This window comes from Panthera tigris, chromosome A2 (genome assembly GCF_018350195.1).
Source record: "Panthera tigris isolate Pti1 chromosome A2, P.tigris_Pti1_mat1.1, whole genome shotgun sequence".
Lineage (NCBI taxonomy): Eukaryota > Metazoa > Chordata > Mammalia > Carnivora > Felidae > Panthera > Panthera tigris.
The window spans coordinates 44,613,892-44,637,479 of record NC_056661.1 but is presented as its reverse complement, the minus strand read 5'-3'; the positions used below and the strand labels follow the sequence as shown (position 1 = coordinate 44,637,479).

General features: G+C 36.5%; 1 protein-coding gene across 6 annotated transcripts in view; it reads right to left on the bottom strand.

Annotated features, from left to right (window-relative positions):
* CNTN4 (contactin 4) overlaps positions 1-23,588 on the bottom strand; it is an 893,176-nt gene that overhangs the window by 273,579 nt on the left and 596,009 nt on the right. For all 6 annotated transcript variants that reach the window (XM_042979430.1, XM_042979433.1, XM_042979434.1 and 3 more), the window contains one exon: positions 23,326-23,501. In XM_042979430.1, coding sequence (XP_042835364.1) covers positions 23,326-23,501 — 176 coding nt within the window. The remainder of the gene's footprint in view (positions 1-23,325; positions 23,502-23,588) is intronic.

The window sequence follows — 23,588 nt, the reverse complement described above, 5'->3', positions numbered from 1 at the left end:
AGCTCTGGCATTCCAGTCCCTTAAATGTACCCTCCAAAATAAAGCCATAGTAATCAACTTGTGAAACACAAACTTGATTATGTCACTTTGCTTCTTAAAGCCCTTCAAAATCATCACTCACCAAAAGGCTAAATCAAGCTCATTGGTACATCTAACAGACCCTCCCTGACCTGATCCTTAACTCTCTCCACCCCAGGCCTGTCACTCCCCACTTCATATTTGACAACCTTGAGATATGGAGTACTGGCATGTGCCCTGCATATTTCTGATGTTGGGCTTCCTTGCCTCTGCAGCTCCTGCTGCATGAAACACCCTGCCAACTCTCTTGGCCTCTTCAACCATCTGTTAGGACCAGGCTCCACCATCATCTCTTTGTGGAGCCAACTGGGTACTTCAGAGTAGGTTATATGTTGCTCCTTCACGCTTCCATAACATTTGCTGTCTTTTCATTTATCGCATTAATTCTGGAACTAATAATTTATTAATACCTTTTGTCTTTCTCTCCCACTAGAGTGCAAGATCCCTCTTGGTCATTTTTCCTTTGTAACTTTTCTTCTTTAGATCTTTTCCTACTTTCTTTTTCCAACATGGCATGTCTTACTTCTATAGTTGGGAGGAAATAGTCACACATACTTTGTTTCAGTGGATCCTTAAGGGAGTCATTGATGTTGACATCACCTCCGTTATTCCTAGAATACAACTGAGGCTTAGAGAGGTAAAACAGCTTGTCAGATGCCTCGCAGTGGGGTAGCAGAAGTGCCACAGAAGAGCTAGCCACATAAACAATGTGGACAATTCTACCCATCATGTCACTTGCTTGGTCAAATGTCCATACTGCATTAAAGATAGGGAACCCAAATCTATGTTATTACTTAGTTTCATTATTTACCAGCTTCACATAGAGGGAGTACTTTGCCATGTTTTCCAGCATTTAAAACTATCTATTTTTCACACAACACAGTTCTGAATTCAAGCTAGTTTTTTCATTTGATACTAAACCAAGGAAATGGTTACTTACATGATCTGATTCTGGTGAAGAAAAAAAAAAAAACATGCCTGTCCTAATGTGGGCACATATACCCGTGATTTAAGGGAATTTTCACAGAAATTTTAACTATATGCATTTTGCTTGAAGTGCTGACTTTGAAAACAAACCGTTGGAAGATGTGTCAGACTCGATCATGCTCTTTGAATTCCAGAACACTCAGCGCTTCTCAACAGTACAGTGAGAGAGAAGCAGTATTTTACAAGCACAGTTGCTTCTCATCTGAAATTTTAATAGAAAAGCAACCCCCCCCCAAATAAGGACAACACCATAAAACACACTGTCTATACCAGTAGGGTACGTATCACCTGTGTTTCTGGAGGCAATCTGCCATGTTCGGTAGAAGAGTCCCTCATCCTGTGCCTCAGCTGGCAACAGAATCCCTCTGAACACTGACTGTCTAATGAGTGTTGCTTTTAAAGTCTTGCTATTCCCACTGCATCAGCTTCACAAACAGCAACTCTTTGTCACATGACACTTGAATTTCACATCACTTTGCTGAGTCCACTCCATTGATTAACTCTGGATAATTTGTCTTTGTTTACTTTGCTTAATCCTTATGGGTCAGTGCTGGGAGGCAGGTGTAGTAGTTGTGCATGAAACACCTGGAAAAAAGGAGATGATGTTCCACAAAAGTCTGCAGCTTTTATGATTCTTTGTCTTTGACGGAGCCAGACTTAAGAAGGATTATACAATGTGTTTCCTCCCTCAGAAAGAAGGGACAATATATTGGCCTGGTTCAAGGATGGGGAGGTATGTGGATTTAAAAGGCAACGTTGCCTCATCCTAAGTGGTTGTAGATCTCCAACAGCTGCCTCCAAAACTAAATGAAAAGAGATGGATTAGCCACTCTTGTTTTCTTCAGTAACAGGACATAATTAATCTAACCTTGAAAATACTACAGGTGCTGAGGTCCAAGAGATGGCCTCCAGGGAACACCATAATGACAGGCATTGAGGCCTACAGAAAGTGTGCTTGTCTTGCTGGTACCCTTGAGTCAGCTGCTGATTTCTAAGGACTGAACTAAGCTATAGGAGAGAAGCACTTTTACCTGACACCCCTTCCATCCGCTGCTGGTGTATAGACTTAGGATTTAATGAACCAATAGAATTTTAAGGGGAAAAAAAGAGGTACACAAAATGAACAAAGATGTTTCTAAGTATTCAATACAAGTTACTATCATTACCTCCACCATCTTCCACTATTATCAATTCATAAAAGAAAAAGAAAACTTTCAACATTAAAAATTATAGGAAGGGCATAATTTCAGGAGAATACCTGTTCTTTATCTAAACTCTGCCTTACTGAAAATACATAGTACAATTTCATCTTAGACTAGTTTCAGGAACCAGCATTTGAAGGAATCTTCACAAAATATTGACAGGTGTCAGACCCAGCTAGTAAAGGTCTATTTCTTTGGTTTAAGAAAGGAGCTCATTTCAAATGAAAATAGCAATGTGGTGTGGTGAACAGACATCATGACTTGAAGTCAGAAGTCTGAGTTTTGACTCCTGGGTTTGACACTATTAGCGTGACAACAGTGACACAAACCTCAAAGTACCTGAGGAAGCTGTTTCTCATCTGTGAGTTGCACATTCCACAGTGAATAAAATGGGGATGATCATGATGATAAACCATACCTTATGGGACTTTTGTAATGATCAAAAGAAAGAGATTTGAAAGTGCTCTCTAAATAGTAAAATTGTATAGACAATTTAGCTATTAGTTATTTTTCCAAGGTGTAAAAATGGCATCTTGGATTACCAAGGAGAAAGTGAAGGAGTGAAGCGAAAGGGACAACATACATTCTGTGAACAGGGTAAAAACTTCCTTAGTGTTAAAGTATTTGGTGCCATGACAGAGCAGTTAGGGAAAATCACAAGGATTGTTTTAGCAGCAATCTGAGGACAAGTTCCTATGTTCCTCCATATTTGTATCATGAGCTCTCTACAGCTGGCTTAACAAGACATGCCACAAATTCAGTAAATACCTCACCGATTTCCATTTTTCTACAAACACAATTTAAGCTACAAGACAACTCATAGTTAACAAATTTAATATTGAGCCAATTAGCTAGATTACCTACCTGCTAACTGTAGCAACATTGATTTTTATTGAAATATTAATTATCCAAGACAAGATTTTCTGCTTAACCTTCAAAACAAGCTTAAAATGCACTATTTTATTTCATCGCCAAGGGTAAGAGGAGGATGTTTATGATGTGATTATAATTTATATTTCTGGATTCACCATTCATTTTCAAGGCAGCAAGGCCACCTGGTCAAAGCATTTGTGATGCTTAATTTCCAGCAGGAAATGGCAATGACACTCAAAGTAATAAATATGAAGGCTCCACAAATGTAATACATTGGTTCATCTCCAAGTGCCACACTTTGACCATTTTACCTACATTTCAGTATTTAAAAACTTCAACCCAATGTAACATTTATATGCAAATATTTTTTAACTTCATCATTTGGTTGGAAAACAGTAATTGGCATCACATACCCACTACTATGTGACGATATTTTAAATTCTTCTTCCATCTAGCCAATTAAAGAGAAAAAAATACATAGACACTAAGAGGGCAGCCTATTTAAGAGCTTTTACTGAGCATCTGCTGTCTACACAGGTGTTCCTTGCTCGGCTATTATGATAGGTTGCTACCACCAATGAACTCACACTGCAGACTTTGTTTCTTATCATTATTATGATATGGATCACAGAGCAAATCAGAGGTAGTAAGGGGCTCAGATGTCTGGGATTTCCAGTTTGGTACTACCACACAGGAACTTTTCTCCAATAGGTCTTGCATTTTACACCTTGAAATATTACATGAATTAATTATTATCTCTATTTTCTATCAACGGTCCAACTAAATGAAAAATTATTTACTTTTATTTTATTTACTTATTTGGAGAGAGACAGAGACAGCACAAGTGGGGATGGGTAGACAGAGAGGGAGACAGAGAATCCCAAGCAGTCTCCGGGTGGTCAGCACCGAGGCCGATGCGGGGCTTGACTCCACAAACAGTGAGACCATGACCTGAGCTAAACTACGAGTCAGATGTTTAACCAACTGAGGCACCCAGTAGCCCTAAAATGAAAAGTTTTTAAAGGCAATAAAGAACACTTGCATAAATTTCCTTTTTCAAGATACACTAACTAGGTCCTGATTAGCTGAGGCAAACAATGGGTCTATTTTATTTATTTATTTATCAATATATGAAATTTATTGTCAAATTGGTTTCCATACAACACCCAGTGCTCATCCCAAAAGGTGCCCTCCTCAATACCCATCACCCACCCTCCCCTCCCTCCCACCCCCCATCAACCTTCAGTTTGTTCTCAGTTTTTAAAAGTCTCTTATGCTTTGGCTCTCTCCAATGGGTCTATTTTAAAACTCAATCATAAGACAGCAGCTCAGTAAGAGTAGGAGAACTGTCAATCCAGTGTTACATCATACCTCTGATCAAAAAGTCACATGCATGATAATCATCTGGTAGTAAAATAAATAAGTTCTTTGAGAGATCTCCATTTCCATCCTCCCCCCAGCACATCTCTTCCAAAAAGAAAGGACATTCATCTTGGTCTCTGAATTTATTTTCCACGTTTAGCTCTAAAACGTTAAAAATCTCAAAGTTGCCACTCCTCCCGGCTTCTCTTTGGGATCCTGGTTTCCATGTAGAGTGACTTACTAGCCTGCTAACCCAACAAAACTTTATTGAACAAAGTAAGGCACTGGTGGATTTTCTAGTGGGGTTGACAAGCAAAACAGACTGATGGATAAAATTATAAACTATGAAAGTGATAAATAACGAAAATCAAGAGAGTGTGAAAAAGACAATACTGGGCCAGCATGCTAGAAGCATGGAACGTTTGAACTCGGCATGCCCACCCCCCTGCCCAGATGCACCTTATTGTGACTTTGGACTTGAACGGATGTGGAGGAAGAGGTGATAATAGATGCCCTCCCTTGGGGAAAAATAAAAGTAGGATTCAACTGGAAAAGCTACAGACAGGAGATAAATTCTGAAAGGTTCCTACTCTCCCACCACCCAAATCCCTAAGTTCATTAAATGTGTTCTCTTTTTAAAGCTGGTGGTTTGTCCTTCTTGGTATGCAATAATGTTAGTTTCTATATATGTGGGTACAGTGTCATTACTGAAGAGCTAGTCACTAAATATTTGTTTTTGCATCAGTTTCAAATTTAACAAGCGCTTATGTATTTTTTTGGCCAATGAAGGAGATTTATGGAGGAAGGAATTAGGTTTCTCCAGGTGGCACTTGCCTTATAAATCTATGGTATGATCACCATGGGCACCTATTTTAAAACTAGAGCCCAAGACACAAAGACAAAGGATCTTATGTGCAGCTATGCAAAGATATAAAATCTCCATGATGTAACACTATTTAATTATACTTAAACATATTTAATTGATGATTATTAAAAACTGCTAAACAAAACTAAAAACACATTTAATAGCCATTAAAGTAATAACCTGATTAGCTGTCTAACTACATGGATACACATCGTTCCCCATTTCTACTATACATCAGATATTTTGTAGCTATTCTCTATTCCTTAGAATAACCATGTGAGGCAAGTACTCTAGGAAGGGGGACCAGGAGAAATGTCTTCTTAATCGGGACAGAAAGAGCACCAATGGCATTGTGTGAGCTATCTGCTGTAAGCACTGCCACCTAAGTGGGTTCTTGCTGACTTCTTGGCATTTTCAATCTTTCCTCATATCTGTGTACAAACCTGGGGATAACAAATAATACTAGTGGTACTGAAATCTTATATATCTCTCTGTACTGCACTCATGGCTGCCCACTACTGGATAATGAACAAACTACAGCTTTGCCTTTACACATATGAACGCAAGTATCAGTTTCTTAACAACACGGCATTTAGAAATTGAGTCCGGCTATTTCATTAGCATCATGTTCCAAACTCAGTTCTGAGTTTCTTGGCCAAATCATCGCCGCTGACAAAGATGCATTTTCACTTAGTGGAAATAACAGGGAGCCAGTGTAGTGTAGTGATTAATATGTATTGACATTAAATAACCTGGAATCAGCTCTTGGCTTTTCCACTTCTCACCTGTGTGAACTCTGGCAAGTTATACAACTTTCTCACGTCTCCGTTCCCTCTTTTGCAAAATAGGAATATCAAGAATACATGTGTCCAGAATTGGGTAAGGATTGTAAGGGAGAAATTACATTTTAGTACCTGGCATATGCAAATCAAGTATGAATTGTTACCTCTGTAGTTATTACAGGTGACTGGTTTGAGACCTGGGAACTGATGATTGCATTTATATAAAGCCCAGGGCACTGCACACCACACAGAATTTGAAACACTGAACATCTTTTATAGGAGTATATACAATTTTCCTAATCTTCAGCCAGTAAAGTGGCATGCTTAAGTACAGTGACCCAAAGAAGTCCTGAAATAAAAACACAGAAAAAATAAATAATTTCTCTTGTCTCATTCCCTATCGCCATCTCCTATTCTAATGCATTCACTCCACTGTTCTGTGTTCTCCAGCCACAGGCAGGTCTACTTTGACTTCCCTATATGTTCCATATACTATTCTACCACAATACCTTTGCACATACGTTGTTTTCTGCCTGGAAAATGCTTCCCCTTTAATCTTTACTTATCCTTCCAATCTCATTGACAATCATTTCCTCAGTGAAAATTTTCTTTTTCTTTTATTTTTTTGAGCACGATCATGGGAGGGGCAGAGACAAGGGGAGACACAGAACCTGAAGCAGGCTCCAGGCTCTGAGCTGTCAACACAGAGCCTGACGCGGGGCTCAAACTCACAAACTGCGAGATCATGACCTGAGCTGGAGTCAGATGCTTAACCGACTGAGCTACCCAGGAGCCCGTCAGTGAAGTTTTTCTTAATACTCTCTATGTTTACTTTCTTTGTTACAAATGTTACAGTACCACTGACATTTTATCAGCATTTATCTCAGTTGGTGATTATTTTTCGCAATATTACTCGAAGAACATTTTCCTCCCCCACTAGAAAGCAAACCCTATAAAATGAACGAATGGGTCTTGCTTTCTTTACCTGGTCAGCGCAGTGGAGACTCAGAAAAAAACTGAACGAATGAATGCTATCTGTGTTTTCCTCTCTTGAAATGCCTTGCTGTTTCCATGTACCCCTCTCCTTCAATATCTAATAAACTACCTTACAAATAAATACTACTTTCAAACTATTTCCCCATTCTCTCTGTTGCTTCTTATTCTGTCTTTCATTCCTTGCAATTCAAGGCCTTCAACCTTCTGAGCGCTCACCATACTGCTGGTTACTTGTTCAGTATCTGTCTTCCTTGATGGATACAAACTTCCTATTTGTGTAGTTCACTGAGGAATCCTTCTCATCTAACACAGTTGCTTACTACCTAGTTGGTGTATCTTAACTATTTATGGAAAGAAGGAAAATAAAACATATGAAAAAAAAATCTCCACACTAAGTATCGATAATTCAATTTTTCACAACGCACTGACCTGGATGATATGGTGGTGTTTTCCAAAGGTACTTAACTTTTCAAATATGTAGAAAAATTAACAGTTTTTGACAGTATAGCTAATTACTTAATAGAAAATCTCAGGTTATGATTACTGATGTTGAATTATATGTAGGATAAATGGTTGGTTAGAGTAAAATGAAGTTTAATTTCCTAGACATCTTAGATATCCTAGAAATCTTATAACATCTACTAGATACAAAGAGCCATGTTTAATGTTGAGTAAAATATAGAAACATGGAGCCAGTTCTATTTTCTGGTTATATATGGACTATTTAGAGAGCCAGACAAAACTATACGCTGAATTCTAGTACCTCATAATAAATACTAGAGCACTCACATGTTAATGTACAGTCTATGCACGAACAGATAAAGGAATGTTCATAAACAAACATGTACGTTTCCTAGACATATTTAATCCTCATTACTCCAAGATACCACCATTATGCTCATTCTATAGATGAGGATATTAAGATTCAGAGTAGTGTAGAAACTTTCTCAAGGTCATACAGTGTTTTTGTGGTAGATACCAGAGAATAGCAGATACAAAGCCAAGTTGAGTATTGAAAGATCTAAGCGAACTTAGGAGAAATGACTTATTATAAAGTACTCTGGTGGAGATAGGAAAATTAACATTTTAAAATCAAACCTTGGGTCAAGAGTATTCTTTGTCCTGAGAAAACCAGTAAGGGACACTTAGTTTTGCAAATGTACAATTATCTCCCTATCGTTCCTGGAAGAGTTAGGAAAGGAGATGTGCCACCCAATTTTTGTTAAATGTTCTGGTTGCTAATTGAATAGTTCTCCTAGAGCTTCACTGCCTTAAAGACAAATATTTATCCTCTATGGATTTAGATTGTGCTTGGGTGGTAAAATAGAGACAGCTCTTAAGAAATCACAAGCATTCTTGTTTGAGTGGTTGTTTGAGGAAAATTAGAACTGAGACCCTGGGAAGAGGAATAAGAACAAATGAATTCCATCTCAAGTGTGAGGAAACCAGTGGATCAGAATGTCAAGGCTCAAAATGTGATGTTATTTAAGATTAGACAACACACAATGTGATACTGAAAGCAGAATGAAGTCTGTAGATAATGGGCTATGTGCATCTTTTTTCTTTGGTCTTAAGAAACTATTAATGGACACTTTCTCATTTCAAAACTTACTACAAAGCTACAGGAATCAACACAGTGTGGTACTGGCATAAGGAAAATACATCAATCAATAGAATAAAACTGAGGGCCCTGAAATAAATCCCTATATTTATGGTCAATTGATTTTTGATCATAGCGTTATGGTCAAAGTGCAAATCATTCAACGGGGGAAAGAACCACCTTTCAACAAATGATGTTGGAACAACTGTATATCCACATTACAAAAGAATTTGTCTCCAATTTCAAACTATATCACCAAACTCTCACAATCAAATCAGTATGGTATTGACATAAAAACAGATACATGGCTCAATGAAACACTATAGTGAGCCCAGAAATAAACTCACCAATACAGGTCAATTAGTTTACAACAAAGTAGGAAGAATATACAGTGAAGAAAGGACAGTCTTTTAGTAAGTGGTATTGGGAGGACTGGACACTAACATACAAAATACAGAAACTGGGCAACCATGTTACATCGTGCACAAAAATTAACTGAAAATGGATTAACGTAAAATGGAACATTATGACCTGACACCATAAAAATCCTACAAGAAAACATAGGGAATTAGTTCTTTCACATAGGTCTTGGTGAGGATTTTTGAATTTGATGACAAAAGAGAACAAAAGCAAAAATAAACAAGTTGGACCCCGTCAAACCAAAAATCTGCTGCACAGCAAAGGAAGCCATCAACAACAACAAAAAGACAACCTACTGAATGAGGCAACCTAATGAACAAAAAGGCAACCTACTGTATCTGCAACCTACAGATATTTGCAAATCATACATCTGATAAGGGGTAAATATCTAAAATATCTAAAGAACAACTCCAAGCAAAAAGACAATCTGATTTTTTTAAAAATGGGCAATTCTGTACAGACATTTTTTTTCCAAAGAAGACATATATATGGCCAACAGGTACATGAAAAGATGTTCAATATCACTTATCATCAAGGAAATGCAAATCAAAAAGCACAATGAGATAATACCTCATACTTTTCGGGATGGTTATTATCAAAAAGAAAAGATATAAAAAGTCTTGGCAAAGATGTGGACAGGAGGGGAAATAAACTGGTAGAAATGTAAATTGGTACAGCCACTTTGGAAAACAATATGGAGATTCCTTAAAAAATTAAAAACAGAACTACCATATGATTGAAAATTTTCACTTCTGTGCATTTATCTGAAGGAAATGAAAACACTAACTTAAAAAGACATATGCACTCTGTGTTCATTGCAGCATTATTTATAACAGCCCAGATATGGAACTATCCTTCGGGTCTATTGACAGATGCGTGGACCAAGAAAATGTGGTATATACACAATGGAATATTATTCAACCATAAAAAAGAATGAAATCTTGCCATCTGTAACAACATGAATGGACCTTGAGGGCATTATGCTAGAATAAGTCAGAGAGAGAAAGGCAAATATAATATGATTTCAGTTATATGTGGGATCTAAAAAAAAGGAACAAAACAAAGAACAAAATAAACACGTTCAAAAATACACAGAAGTGATTTGTGGTTGCCAGAGGCAGGGCCAAGGGAGGGTGGGGGGTGGGGTGGGCAAATTGAGTGTAAGGAATCAAAGGCAACAAATTTCCAGTTATAAAATTTAAGTTATGGGGATGTAATGGACAACATGGCAACTATAGTTAATAACACTGTATAGCTTACATGAAAGTGGCTAAGTGTATCTTAAAAGTTCTCATCATAAGAAAAACATTTTCTACAACTATGGATGGTGATGGATGTTAACTAGACTTATTGTAGTGATCACTTTTCAATATATACATATATTCAATCATTATGCGTACACATGAAATACAATGTTGTATGTCAATTATACCTCAATTTAAAAAAAATGAAGGGAAAAGAAAAAGAATCATTTATAAAAGATAAAAAAGAATGAAGTTGGACCCCTACATCAACAAATACAATGGCATACCATTTGACCATAAAGAAAAATAAAATATTGATACATGCTGCAATATAGATCAACCTTGATAAAGCTATGATAAGTGAAAGAAACAGGTCATAAAAGGCCACATATTGTATGATGCCATTTATATAAAATGTCCAGGATGGGAAAATTCATAGAGACAGAAAATAGGATGGGAAGAAAGGAGAGTGACTATAAATGAGAACAGGGTTCCTTTTTTAAGGTGATAAAAATGTTCTGAAATTTGATAGTCATGATGGTACCAAAAGAAAACACGGTATGAAAAGTAACTAACAATGATTCTTTAATGAATTTTTTTATTAGAAACTATAGTTAACATACAACTTTATGGAGGGCACCTCCCAGGTTTAGAAATGTAAAAACATACTTCCCAATTCATGGAATAGAATATTTATGAAAAGATATTACCTCATATACCTTAAACCCAAGGCATTTGTATTTCTCTTATACTCTTTCATTGATCCATATATTCCTTCAGTGTCTCTCACTCCACAAATACTTATTCACACCTATCCATATATATCTGCCCTCATTTTTTTGGTGATAACATTTGAAAAAAGGAGAACAAAATAATCACTGAGGTCAAAAATAAGAAAATCCATTTGTCGACTCCCTCATGCTGCCTGTGACTGCTTTGTAAAATAAATGTGGGCTACTTAAAGGAGGGCCTTTAAGGTATAATTAATCTATATTTTATGAAGCCAAGTTAACAGACTATTCATAGCAAAAACTGCACTGAGTTTGGTGGAGGGGATGGTGGACAGCAAATGCATGAATAAATGAACAAATCTGAAATGCTAATGGTAAATAACAATGCAAGTGTTTGGCAGCAAATTAATACTCTGATCATAACTGGAGTATGCATAGCCTAAATACATATATCAGGGATAAATTACTGAGCCGCAGTATCATCCAGTCAGGGTTTAGTGGTTAGCGCAGAATTTAATCTATAGTATAATATCTAATAGCATAATTTAGTTCCTTGAAAACACACACACACACACACACACACACACACACACACACCCTTTTATGATGCCCCTGAATTTGAGATTTAACCTCTGAACATTAAAGCATGCTTTGTTCTGTGAAGGGATCACGTATTATAGCTGTGAAGTAAAAAACAAGCCGGTGTGGTGCATAAAATACATGTCAGAGAGGAGGTAAATGGCTTGTTCAGATTAGAGCCTACTCAGTGAAAGGTGCTGACTAAGAAGACAATGGAATCGGGCCCTTGCTAGCACAGGGGATTTTTGCAGAAAGAAATGTCATAACACGAAAGGTAATAATGCATGAGAGACCACGGTGGTACTGTTACAGCCACAGGTAGGTCAGACACTCTAAATGTGATAATTGCTAGTTTCTAGGGCTTTAGAGTGCCAGACAAAGGGGTCAAATTCAGGCAAAAGGACCTAGAAAAAAAGAAGTCAGAGAGAGGGGTATGGGGCCAACAGACTACCCTGAATCACTTCAAATCGCTGCCTTATGAAGAAAGGACCAATCCCGCCTGTTTTAGAGAAGGACTATGAGGGTTATTGCAAGAGATCTAAGTGCTGACGAAAAGGTACCTTTTTGAATTATGTAGCTGTCTTTTTCATTATTCCATCAAATCATACTATGTAATGTTCAAAACGCCATTATGCTCACCAGAGGCAAACGCATGGCGTGACACAAAACTTGCACAGATAATCCCACATTTATGCAATGCTATCCCTCTCAATACTTTGTTCCCTGATACAGCTAAGTTACAAAAACACCTCATTTCAGTCTGATTTCCTAAATGGTTTCATTTTTCCTTGATGACAGTAGTCAGCAGAGAATAGGGAAGGAACCGCACATGTGCCAGTCTACTAGTTTCCTAGGGTCACTGTAAACAAGTCACCACAAAGTTGGTGGCTTAACGCTGCACAAATGTATGCTCTCACATTCTGAAGGCTGGAGGTCTAAAAATCAAGGTACCAGCAAGGCTGCACTCACTGCGAAGGCTCTAGGGGAGAATCTGTCTCTCTTGCTTCTAGCTCTTGATGGCTGTTGGCAATCCTTGGCATTGCCTGGCTACATCCCTACAATCTCTGCTTCCACAGTCATCGCCTTCTCCCCTTTGTATCTTCTCCTCCTTTGTCTCTTATATGGCCATTGGATTGAGTGTACGGCTGCTTAATTCTGGATGATCTCACCTTGAGATCCTGAATTGAATTATACCAGAAAAGACCCTTTCCCCAAATAAGGTCACATTTCCAGGTTCTAGGTGGACACACCTTTTGGGAAGTTACCACTCAATCCACTAGAGGTGGTCTATCAGGTTGGGAATTTTAAACCATAACTGAATACGTATCTGTTCTATAACTATCATATAACCTCTCAAATATAAAATCTTGAGAAAGAATGGACAGTGACATTTGAGTGACTTCTTATAGTTTGCATTTTCTCTCAGTCAGAAACTGTTTCCTCTTTTCAACTGTATGGCAATACCTAACTGATCGTGCACCAAAACTTCAGTCAAATGTAAAGCACAGTTAAGGCTGTGCAAGAAGGTAAGATTTGTACCTCATTATCTAAAACTTAAACTTGGAAAACAATCAAAATTATTTTAATATTTGTTGACTAAATTACAACAAGGAAACAAAAAGGGACATTTCATTAACTTTTTATTTTTTTTACTAAAGTACAAAGTGTAAATTGTTAACTTTACTAACTTAAGTATTGTCTGAGTAAGCTTCTTTGGATCCCCATCTGGTCTTGGTTGCTAATTTCTAGGTGAACTATATTCTTAGGATGCTCTTGATTTTTAAAAAATCTGTATACTTCACAGGGAGCCTGGGTGGTTTAGTAGGTTAAGCGTCTGACTTCGCTTCAGGTCATGATCTCAGTGTTTGTGAGTCTGAGCCCCACAGAGGGCTCTGTGCTGACAGCTCAGAGCCTGAAGCCTGCTTCAGATTCTGTCTACTTCTCGCTCTGCACCCCCCCCACCCCGACCACAAGCGCTCTGTCTCTCTCTCTCAAAAAATAAACATTAAAAATTTTAAAATCTATATACTTCATTCATTTAGTTCCCAGCCCCCTTTATCAGTCATATAGACCCCAAATTGAACTATGGATAAGTGGAAGGAGAAATACCTAACAAAGTAATGACCATAATTAACTAGTACCTGTAGATTAATAGGTTTTGTAGAAGGCAAAGAAAAAAACACACATGACAATTATTTTGTATACTTGTGAATTTCAATGATTAATTGTACCACAACTCACAACTGCCCACATCACTAAGAACCCATACAGAATGGCCGCATCTGACTAGTTCTTAAGGTTTACACTATAAAATCTTCTAGAGACACCAATTCTCACCAGTAATGTCTTTGTATACTATACTAAGTGGCAGATCTACTAAAAGAATTATTTCAGAAACTCAGCAAGTTTTGGTTTACATCCTTCTAACTATTCAAATGAGGAAAACTTACTACTTTATTAAGAATCAAAGGCCTTGCATTGATAAATATTTTCAGTTTTACTGTCCAAATATTTCTCAGCTGATTAAGTTTTAATTGATCTAAATATTCACAAATTATTTATCCAAACAGTCATCCATCAACATTTTATTGCTTAGAAACAAAAGTTTGCCTATTTAAGCAGACTTCCTAATTAAAAATAAGTCAAGCCAGTCATGGGTTTGGCCATCTATCAAACCCCCAGCCATTGTTCTGATTGACTGCACATTTCATTCTTTGGCTATGAAAGATAAACTAATTATTGAATATTAAAAGCAATGAATATTTGAAATTTACTGTGAATAGAAGCAGTAATCAAGGAATAAAAAAACAGGTTGCCAAAAGCCCCAGTTTGAACACAGTACAACATTCTAAATTTAATACATTTTTTCTAATTTTTATTACCATCAGCACTGCAGTTATCAGAGGGTGCCCAAGTTAAGGAGAAATCAGACAAGGCGTACTGTAGCAGCAATAAGAAAGATCTATTCCAATGAGACCATCTAATCAGCTGCTGTCCATCAATGAAATATTTTCACCATAAAAAATGCTGGCTGCCACATAATTGCTAAAGCTAAATGAAATTAACCTTGGAATGGATTGGTTTATTGAGTTACTTTACCCTTAAAGATACATTGCTTGAGGTCATCGAGAGGCCAGGATGGAGCGGCTTTTGCACCTAAGGGATCCCTTCGCTTATTATCTCTATCCTTCTTTTATCATCTTTTCTGTCTTCTATCTTCTTCCCCTTACTACAAGCTCAGGAGGTAGATACACAGGGTATGAATACTGTACCAGTCTAGCTTCTTTTCCCACCTCAGACACGGTACCAACACAGATCAGCATAGGTAACACTCAAGGAGTTTCCTTCAAAGAACACTACCTTGCCCATGGCCAAGACAATGCTAGTTTCCCTACAGAAGACAGGTGACTGGATATCGTTGCATAATTTAATTTTACCATGAGCAATTTGGAGATACTTATGTATAAATTATAGTCATCCACAACCTGAGATGATGAAATAAAGTTAAGTCTTTTGTTTTGAAGATCTGTAGTGTTAAAAAACAGCTAAATTTCCACAATGAAGGCCCCAAACACTATTTATGAAGCAATCAAGTCTGATGGGCTAAAATCTAGAGTTATTGTATTATTCTCTTGGAAGCTGTTCATAATAATCTATATTTATTAAAGTGCATCCTTTTCACATGTAAGGGAGGAATGATATGGGAATAAGAAAGCTTATAATAATACGTCGTTGACAGCTTGGGGATATACAGTTTACCAACCCAGGGTTATTTACCATAAAATATCAATATTAAGAATGTTTTATAACCTACTTATAATAAATTGGAAATTTGCATATTAACTTTTAGAGCAGAAATACTGTTATTAATTATTCTCATTATGGAACCTGAAACCAATTATATTAAAATTAGAGTCACAAATATATGCATAATTGCAGTATACAGCATTATGCTTTTAGTTGTTAACAGTAAATCAACATTATGATGACATCAAGGAAGCATATAACTAAAAAATTAAAAATAACAAAAAATTAATGATGGATGTATTATATTAAAGGTTGTAAAATACATCAAAAAATCCAAGTTTGTGTTTCCAACGGAAATATGTTACCAATCACGGTTTGAATATACGGTTTGAAGATAAATTCTACTCGGAAAGTGTAGTTTTAGGTGTCATGGGGGAACCAGGTATGTCAAATCCCATGTAATGGATGGTCAGGTGTCTATGGGTTCTCTTCCTCCCACTTCATGTTCGGTGAAAGGTATCTCATTTCACTAATTCTCAGATTCATCACCTATGGAATAAAAATAAGCAGCCACAGCTTCTAGTTCAGTGCACCCTTGCTCACCTTTGCTTGAGACTCACTTTGGTCTATAAGAAAACATCCCTTCATCTTTATCTAACAGGTCATTGTTCCAAGTCTCATTTTTATACTTGACATACATTTATCTATAGGGAAATCTTGGGTTATACTGAGAACTAAATGGGACAATATTCCAATGTTCTTAGCATAATATCAGATACAGATTAGTAAAATTAGAATAAACATTAAAATAATAGCTAACATTTATTAAACCCTTCATGGGTGCCAGACAATGACGTAGGAATTTCAACAGTATTAATTTATTTGATCCTTACAACAAAGGAGGTAAAGTTATTAACCTCATTTTATGGAGAAAGAAACAGATACAGAGAGAAGTACCTTGTCCAAGGTCACAGGGTTATAGCAGGAGCTAAATTTCAAACCAGGGAATTTAACTCTGGGGCTTGTGCTCTTATCCATTACACCTAAGCTCTTAATAAATATTAGTTATAAACTGATAGTTACCAGAAGAGAGGTAGGTGGGAGGATGGGTAAAATAGGAATTAAAAATTAAAAAAAATATATATATATCTTTTCCATTATATATTACTTTGGGAATATAAAAAAAACACACACAACTTTAAAATGTAAACAAAGTGTCTAATCATATTCTCTAAAACTTGATAAAAAATGCAGGAAAATAAATAAATACATGTTGGTTATTGTTCTTATTTTAAAGAGACAGAAAAGGGAGAAAAAGAGGATAGAGAAGAGAAAATTAGAGAAGCAATTATAGTTAGTTTTCTCATGCTAGGAAATATTCTGGGATTTTGCATGTGCTGTATAATCTAATCTTCATAACAACCCTAAAAGGTAAGTATGGTTATCTGCACAATGCTGACGAGAAGTCTGAGTTTTAGAAACCTTATAGGACAACTAAAGTGAACTAGAACAATACACAATGTTCCATTCCATCTAAACTTAAGCAATATAGTTATCTCAGCTTCTCAAATCCACACAGCCAATTAAAAAAAAAAATACTTATTTGGGGGCACCCAAATTGGGTGGCTCAGTCTTGTTAAGCATTTGACTCTCGATTTTGGCTCAGATCATAATCTCAATGTTATGAGATAGAGACAGGGTTGGACTATATGCTGTCAGTGGGGAGCCTACTTGGGGTTCTTTCTCTCCTCGCTCTCTGCTCCTCCCCCAGCCCTCACTTTCTCTTTCTCTCTCTCAAAATAAATAAATAAACAATAAAAAAATAGATAGGGGCACCTGGGTGGCTCAGTCGGTTAGGCACCCAACTTTGGCTCAGGTCATGATCTCACATGCCTGGGTTCAAGCCCCGTGTAGGACTCTGTGGACAGTGAGAGCTTGGAGCCTGCTTCAAATTCTGTGTCTCACTCTCTCTGTGCCCCTCCCCTGCTTGCATTCTCTCTCTCTCAAAAATAAACACTAATACTTATTTGACTATTTTCTAAGTGTGTAAGTGTGTATTGCATTTTACTTTAAAAAATGCCTGGGGGTGCCTGGATGGCTCAGTTGGTTAAGCATCTGACTTCCGCTCAGGTCATGATCTCGCAGTCTGTGAGTGCAAGCCCCGCATTGGGCTCTGTGCTGACAGCTCAGAGCCTGGAGCCTGCTTCGGATTCTGTGTCTCTCTCTCTCTCTGACCCTCCCCCATTCATGCTCTGTCTCTGTCTCAAAAATAAATAAACGTTAAATTTTTTTTTTTTTAAAAATGTCCGTACGTCTGAGAAAAATACTGCCCTGCTGAATAACCATGCATAATGATTCTCAAGCAAATTTAGATTGGGATACTTGGCTGGGGAAGTGAGCACCTAGGCTGATGGAGCCATAGCACTTCATTCCACACAGACAAAATGTCTGGAAATATTCCTACCATTAAGCTGAGAAAATAATGCAACAAAGTTCCCTCCACCACTGGCATTATCTTCTGATTCAATTGCCTATGTGAGAATTAAAAATGATTCAACTTGCTTTTCTCCTTGGGTGGAAGGGAAGTTAAAGCAAGGCTAGTCCTAAAACATTTTATTGAGACCATCCATAGTCTGAGGCCAAGTTTTCAGGAGTTGGATGGCATGTTTGATGCATTATCTACATGAACGTATTTTTTTTCCCCTTAAACAAAGACCTCCTGCCCCAATGTGTATTCTTATCTGGAATAAGATGTCAACTGTCTTCTACATAACCTCAAGGTGGAAATGTTGCACCCACTTACAAAGCACTTTCAAAGGGTCATCAGAAAGTCTTTGAACTCAGTGGTTCAACTCATGACCCAAATATAGCCTGATGATCTTAACATCCACCCTTATTATCTATCCACTTATTACTACTGCAAGCTCACTAAGGGCCAGGCACTGGGTAGACCCTGGTAAATTAATCAATAAGGTTTGGTAGCCCTAGATATAACAGAAGGAGTAAACAGTAGAAGGGGTATTGGTAGTCTTGTGACAGGAAGAGAAATGATTGCTAATGGCTTAATGCTGCAGGGGGCCTGAGAAACAAAACGTGCTCCATATTGCAATACAATATGTATGCTCATGAAAATGTCCACATCTCATCAACAGTGACTTAAATTATTCTATGCCTTTTTAATAAGGAAGGAGTTTTATCCTGAAGGTAATGAATGAAAAAAAATGGTGTGGAGGGGTAAGTTCTCGGAGGCATCATCTCCATTAATGAGATTTTTTGGTTATGTAAATTAATTCATTTTTTAAAAACTGCTAAATACAAGAGATTACAAAATTCTGTCTACAAAGCAGTGTGAAAATATTTAAAAATAATGTATACACAATGTCTACCTTGTAAGATTGTCCTATAGATAAATTTATATAAAGTATGAAAATGACATTTGAAGGTATGACATGTTCGATAAAGATGAAGGGATGTTTTCTTATACATCAAAGTGAGTCTTAAAAAAATTTTTTTTTAATGTTTACTAATTTTTGAGAAAGAGAGAGACAGAGCATGAACTGGCGAAGGGCAGAGAGAGAGGGTGACACAGAATCCAAAGCAGGCTCCAGGCTCTCAAACCCACGGATAGCATGATCATGACATGATCAGAAGTCAAATGTTCAACCGACTGAGCTACCCAGACACCCCAATTAAAAGGAGTCTTAAGCAGAGGCAAGCAAGGGTAAACTGAACTAGAAACAGAGGCTTGTTTTCCTTGGTAGCCACTGATTAACTGTGTAAATAACAATGGGTAATTAATTTACTCCAATCTTAAATTTCATTTTTAAGTGTTTATTTATTTATTTATTCAGAGAGAGAGTGTGCAAGACAGCATGACTGGGGGAGGGGAAGAGAGAGAGGGGGAGAGAATCCCAAGAAGGCTCCATGCTGACAGCACAGAGTCCAATGCAGGGCTTGATCTCATGGACCATGAGATCATGACTTGAGCCAAAATCAAGAGTTGGACGCTTAACCAACTGAGCCACCAAGGCACCCCACCAATCTTCAATTTCATTTTTAAAATGATATAGGCCAAGAATCTTTTAAGGTCTATTTCAGCCATAAAATTATAGGATTAAAAATGAAGAAATATTTTCACTTGCATACTATAGTACAGTAAGCATGATCAAAAGACTTTTATTTCCCTCACTGATTATGAAAATTCTTGGGGTGAAAGAAGTTACTCAGTAACATTCAGAAGATGTAATTGTCATGCTTCACCTTACATCATTCAAGAAAAGTATTTTACTCTAAACAATTAAAAAATGGTTTTTGAATAAAGGCAACATCTTAAAAAAAAGGTAGAAAAAAAAGTCTAAAAACTATGAAGATCAAGAAGCTGGATTCCAGAAAATTATTAGAATATAAAGAGTTTTGATTTACAAAAATGCATCACCCCCCAAATAATTTTATGCATATATTTTCTTTGTTGTGTCACTAAAGAAGCAATTAATAAAAGAATTCCTTTATTCATTACATATAAAGTGTCCTACACTTTGCAAATAGAAGGATGGAAAGACAGACTCAGTTCTCTTAGAATGTAGATTCTATCGTAACAATTAAATGAGAAAAAATATACAAAATCATTCTATTTTGTATTAAGTCCTTACTAATGAAACAGAGGCTGCTGTTATGTAGAAGTGGCGGGCTGGAAGGAGGAAAGCGGCAGAGAAGAATAGAAATGATGTGCATTACTTCTTAGATTAGACAGGATGATGTGAAAACTTTCTCTTAGGAGGTCATACCTAAATTGAGAATTAAGGACCATGAGACGTGAGCATGTGAAGGATCATAAGAAAAGCATATCAGACAGGGGCAATGAAAGCATCAAGGCTTTGGAGTGCCTAGGTTGCTCAGTCGGTTAAGTGGACAGACTCTTGGTTTTGGCTCAGGTCATGATCCTGAGGCTGTGGGATTGAGCCCTGTGTCAGGCTCTGCTGTAAGCCTGGAGACTGCTTGGGATGTCTCTCCCTGTCTGCCCCTCTCTCCCTCTCTCTCTCTGTTTCTCTCTCAAATAAATAAAAAGTGGGAAAAAAAAGAAAGTATCAAGGCTCGGGTGCAAAAGATAGTTTCTCATTTTCAAGAAATTAAAATGAGACCATGGTAATGAATTTGAGATTTATTCTAAGTGCAGTAGAAGGCATAAAACAGCAAAGTGGAATGATCTCATTTGCATGTTTAAAAGATTACTTTGCCTGTTTTATGATAAACGGTTAAAGAAGATCTAGAGAAGATGCACAGAGACCAGGTAGGAGGGGGTGCTGAAGAAATAATACATCTTGATTTCACCAAGGCATGTGGCAAAGATTCTCACCGCTTTAAGAACACATAGGAAAAACTGGGGTTCAATTATAGTATGTTTGGGAAAATGTGTAGCTAATTGAACAAGAGTATGCAAAGAATATTGATTTAAAAGTTCAATCTCATCTTAGTGGAAATTTTGTATTGGCATGCTGCCCTGTCCTGGTCAACATGTTATATCAATTATTTGAACGTACACATGCTTATCAAATTTTCTGCTGACATTAAAGTAGGAGGACAATCAATATGTCAGATTAAAAAAAAGATTTAAAACAATTTCAACTGTAAGGGAACAAAGGGTCACCACTCAGAAGGTGAATTTAATAGGGGTAAATATAATATTCTGAGTTTAGGTTAATAAAATAACATGGTTGGGTAGCTAGAGATTAATAGGCATTCATAAAAAATCAATTCTCAGATTTTACATGACTGTATGTTCATGTAAGGTTAAGATGTGAGACTGGGGCTTTAAGAAAAGATGAATATCAATGTCAGCTGCATTCATTGAAAAAGAAGTTCACATTGTGGGATACTACTGCTCCCACTGTCTTCTGCAAAGGTCAAGGCACATGCGTAGAATTAGATACATTTCTATATGGTCATAAATTGATAGATAAATTAACAAAAATGGATGTGATATGAAGAAGATGGTTGTAGATTAAGTGCCTGGAGAAGACAACAATTAGGAAAGAAGGGACATGATTGTATTTTCACATATTTGAAGCCTAACCAGGATCACACAGTAAGCATGGGGAGTGAGAGTGATGGAAATTTAGACATTTAGTTAAAATTTTATGAAAGAGATGCTGCGTTTGTTTTTATACTTCTGAATAACTAGAGCAGTCTACCATGGATCAGGATGCTTTGTGATGAATAGGTGAGCTCTCTAGTTTTAGAATTTTTAAGGCTCAGTCACAGATTTTGATGGTGGCAGGATACCTACATTATATATTAAGTGGGATAAGTAAGGTGGACTCCAAACCCTGGTCCTCAGGCCAACTCAGTCACCCACAAAATGAGTGATAGAGCTTTCTCCTAGGCTAAAGGAATCTAATTAAATGACCACTCTCAAATATGATATTCTGTTTTTTAGATAGTTCTGGTAATAGAAATGCCTGTACTTTTACAAAAGGATAGCCTTAAGAGTTGGTGATTTATTTTTTAAATGTCATAAATTAGAAAATCAAGAGTTGGCAGTTCTATGTCAACCTCTAATTTTTGTTGTTACTATTGCTATCTTAAAAATTTTCTTATATTATGGAATCCAAAAATCAAAGAAGTACAAGTTTAATTGAGTGTAGAGATCTCCTTACTCTTAGAATCAATGAGTCTGTGTTTATTTTTTTTAAATAAATCCAACAGAATTCACTTGTTATTCCTAAAAAAATAAGTATAGACTTGCATTAGACCAGGAGAAATAAACATTTTGGTTCTATAGCATTCAATCAGACATATAATCCTTCTATTATTCTGTACACCTAAGGATATTTGGAAGATATCAGGAGATATTCACCAACAAAATAATCTTGGAATCCTATATATACCTAATACTCAGAAAATTCATTTCTCAACTAGCAAAAATGCCACGTGACGGCAATAATAGATTAAGCACTGAATATTAGATATATTTGATGTTGAGTTCCCAGAGAGGATTTTGTTAATGAGAATATTCTACAGTGTTACTGCCAACAGACTTTGTAATTATGAAACCTTTGACATTAATGCACTGCTGTATGAGTTGGGATTTTATACTGGAAATATATAATCATATGCAAATACATAAACCCTTAAAAATGTAACTGCACATCAATCCTCAAAGGCATCTATACTCAAATGTGTACTCACTGCTCTTCCCTGTGGATTTTATTTTCAACTTACTATTTCTAAATTCCACTTTCTTTCATATGCTCATGAACTTTTATTAGATGATGGTCTTATGAGATGGCAATTTGTTTTTTAAATGTTCTAAGCTGGAAATATAAAAGGTATAGTATAAAAGTTAACACTTTGCCTCTGCTTACTGTTGTTGTTATAGTTGTTTTAAAAATTTTCCTAATCTATAAAATAAGAAAAAAAAAGGAGAATTATAGGATTAATAGACTAGCAAAATTTGTTGCAACTCTAAACTTTATGGTTAAACATTTCTCAAAATGACTATTACTGGCAGTTCAATTGCTTGCTTATACACACTCTATAATGTGTGTGTATCTATGTGTGTTATTTTGTTGTGTATGTAAATTTATACGTATATAAATTTGTGTGCGTGTGAATTTATATATGTACAGAGAATCCTCTAACAAACTATCATATAATCAGTCTTAATCCTTATAAAAGCAGAATACATCTTTCCACTTAGATTTACAATTTATCCTATAAACAAGGTATTTCCCAAATATGAAGAAAAGGTAAAGATCATACAACAAATTAAAATCTATTTGGTTTTTAAAAGAAACTGTTTTAAAGGCTTAATGGTATAAAAATTCAGAGTAACATTTGCACACAATGTAATTGCTACTTACAAGCAAACTGAAGCTTTGCTTCTCTGCTAACAATTGTTCCAAATGAGTTTGTTGCTATGCACTGGTACGTTCCAGCATCTTGGGTTTTATTGGGGTTATTGATCAACAAGCTGCCTTCAACAACACTGTAGCGGAAATCCACACCAATGTCAACATCTGTTCCATTTAATTTCCACCTATAGCATAAAAATGCCAGTAGATAAAGCCTTGTAATATTAATCAATATTTCTGAATCATTTAAAACATATAAAAACTATATAAAT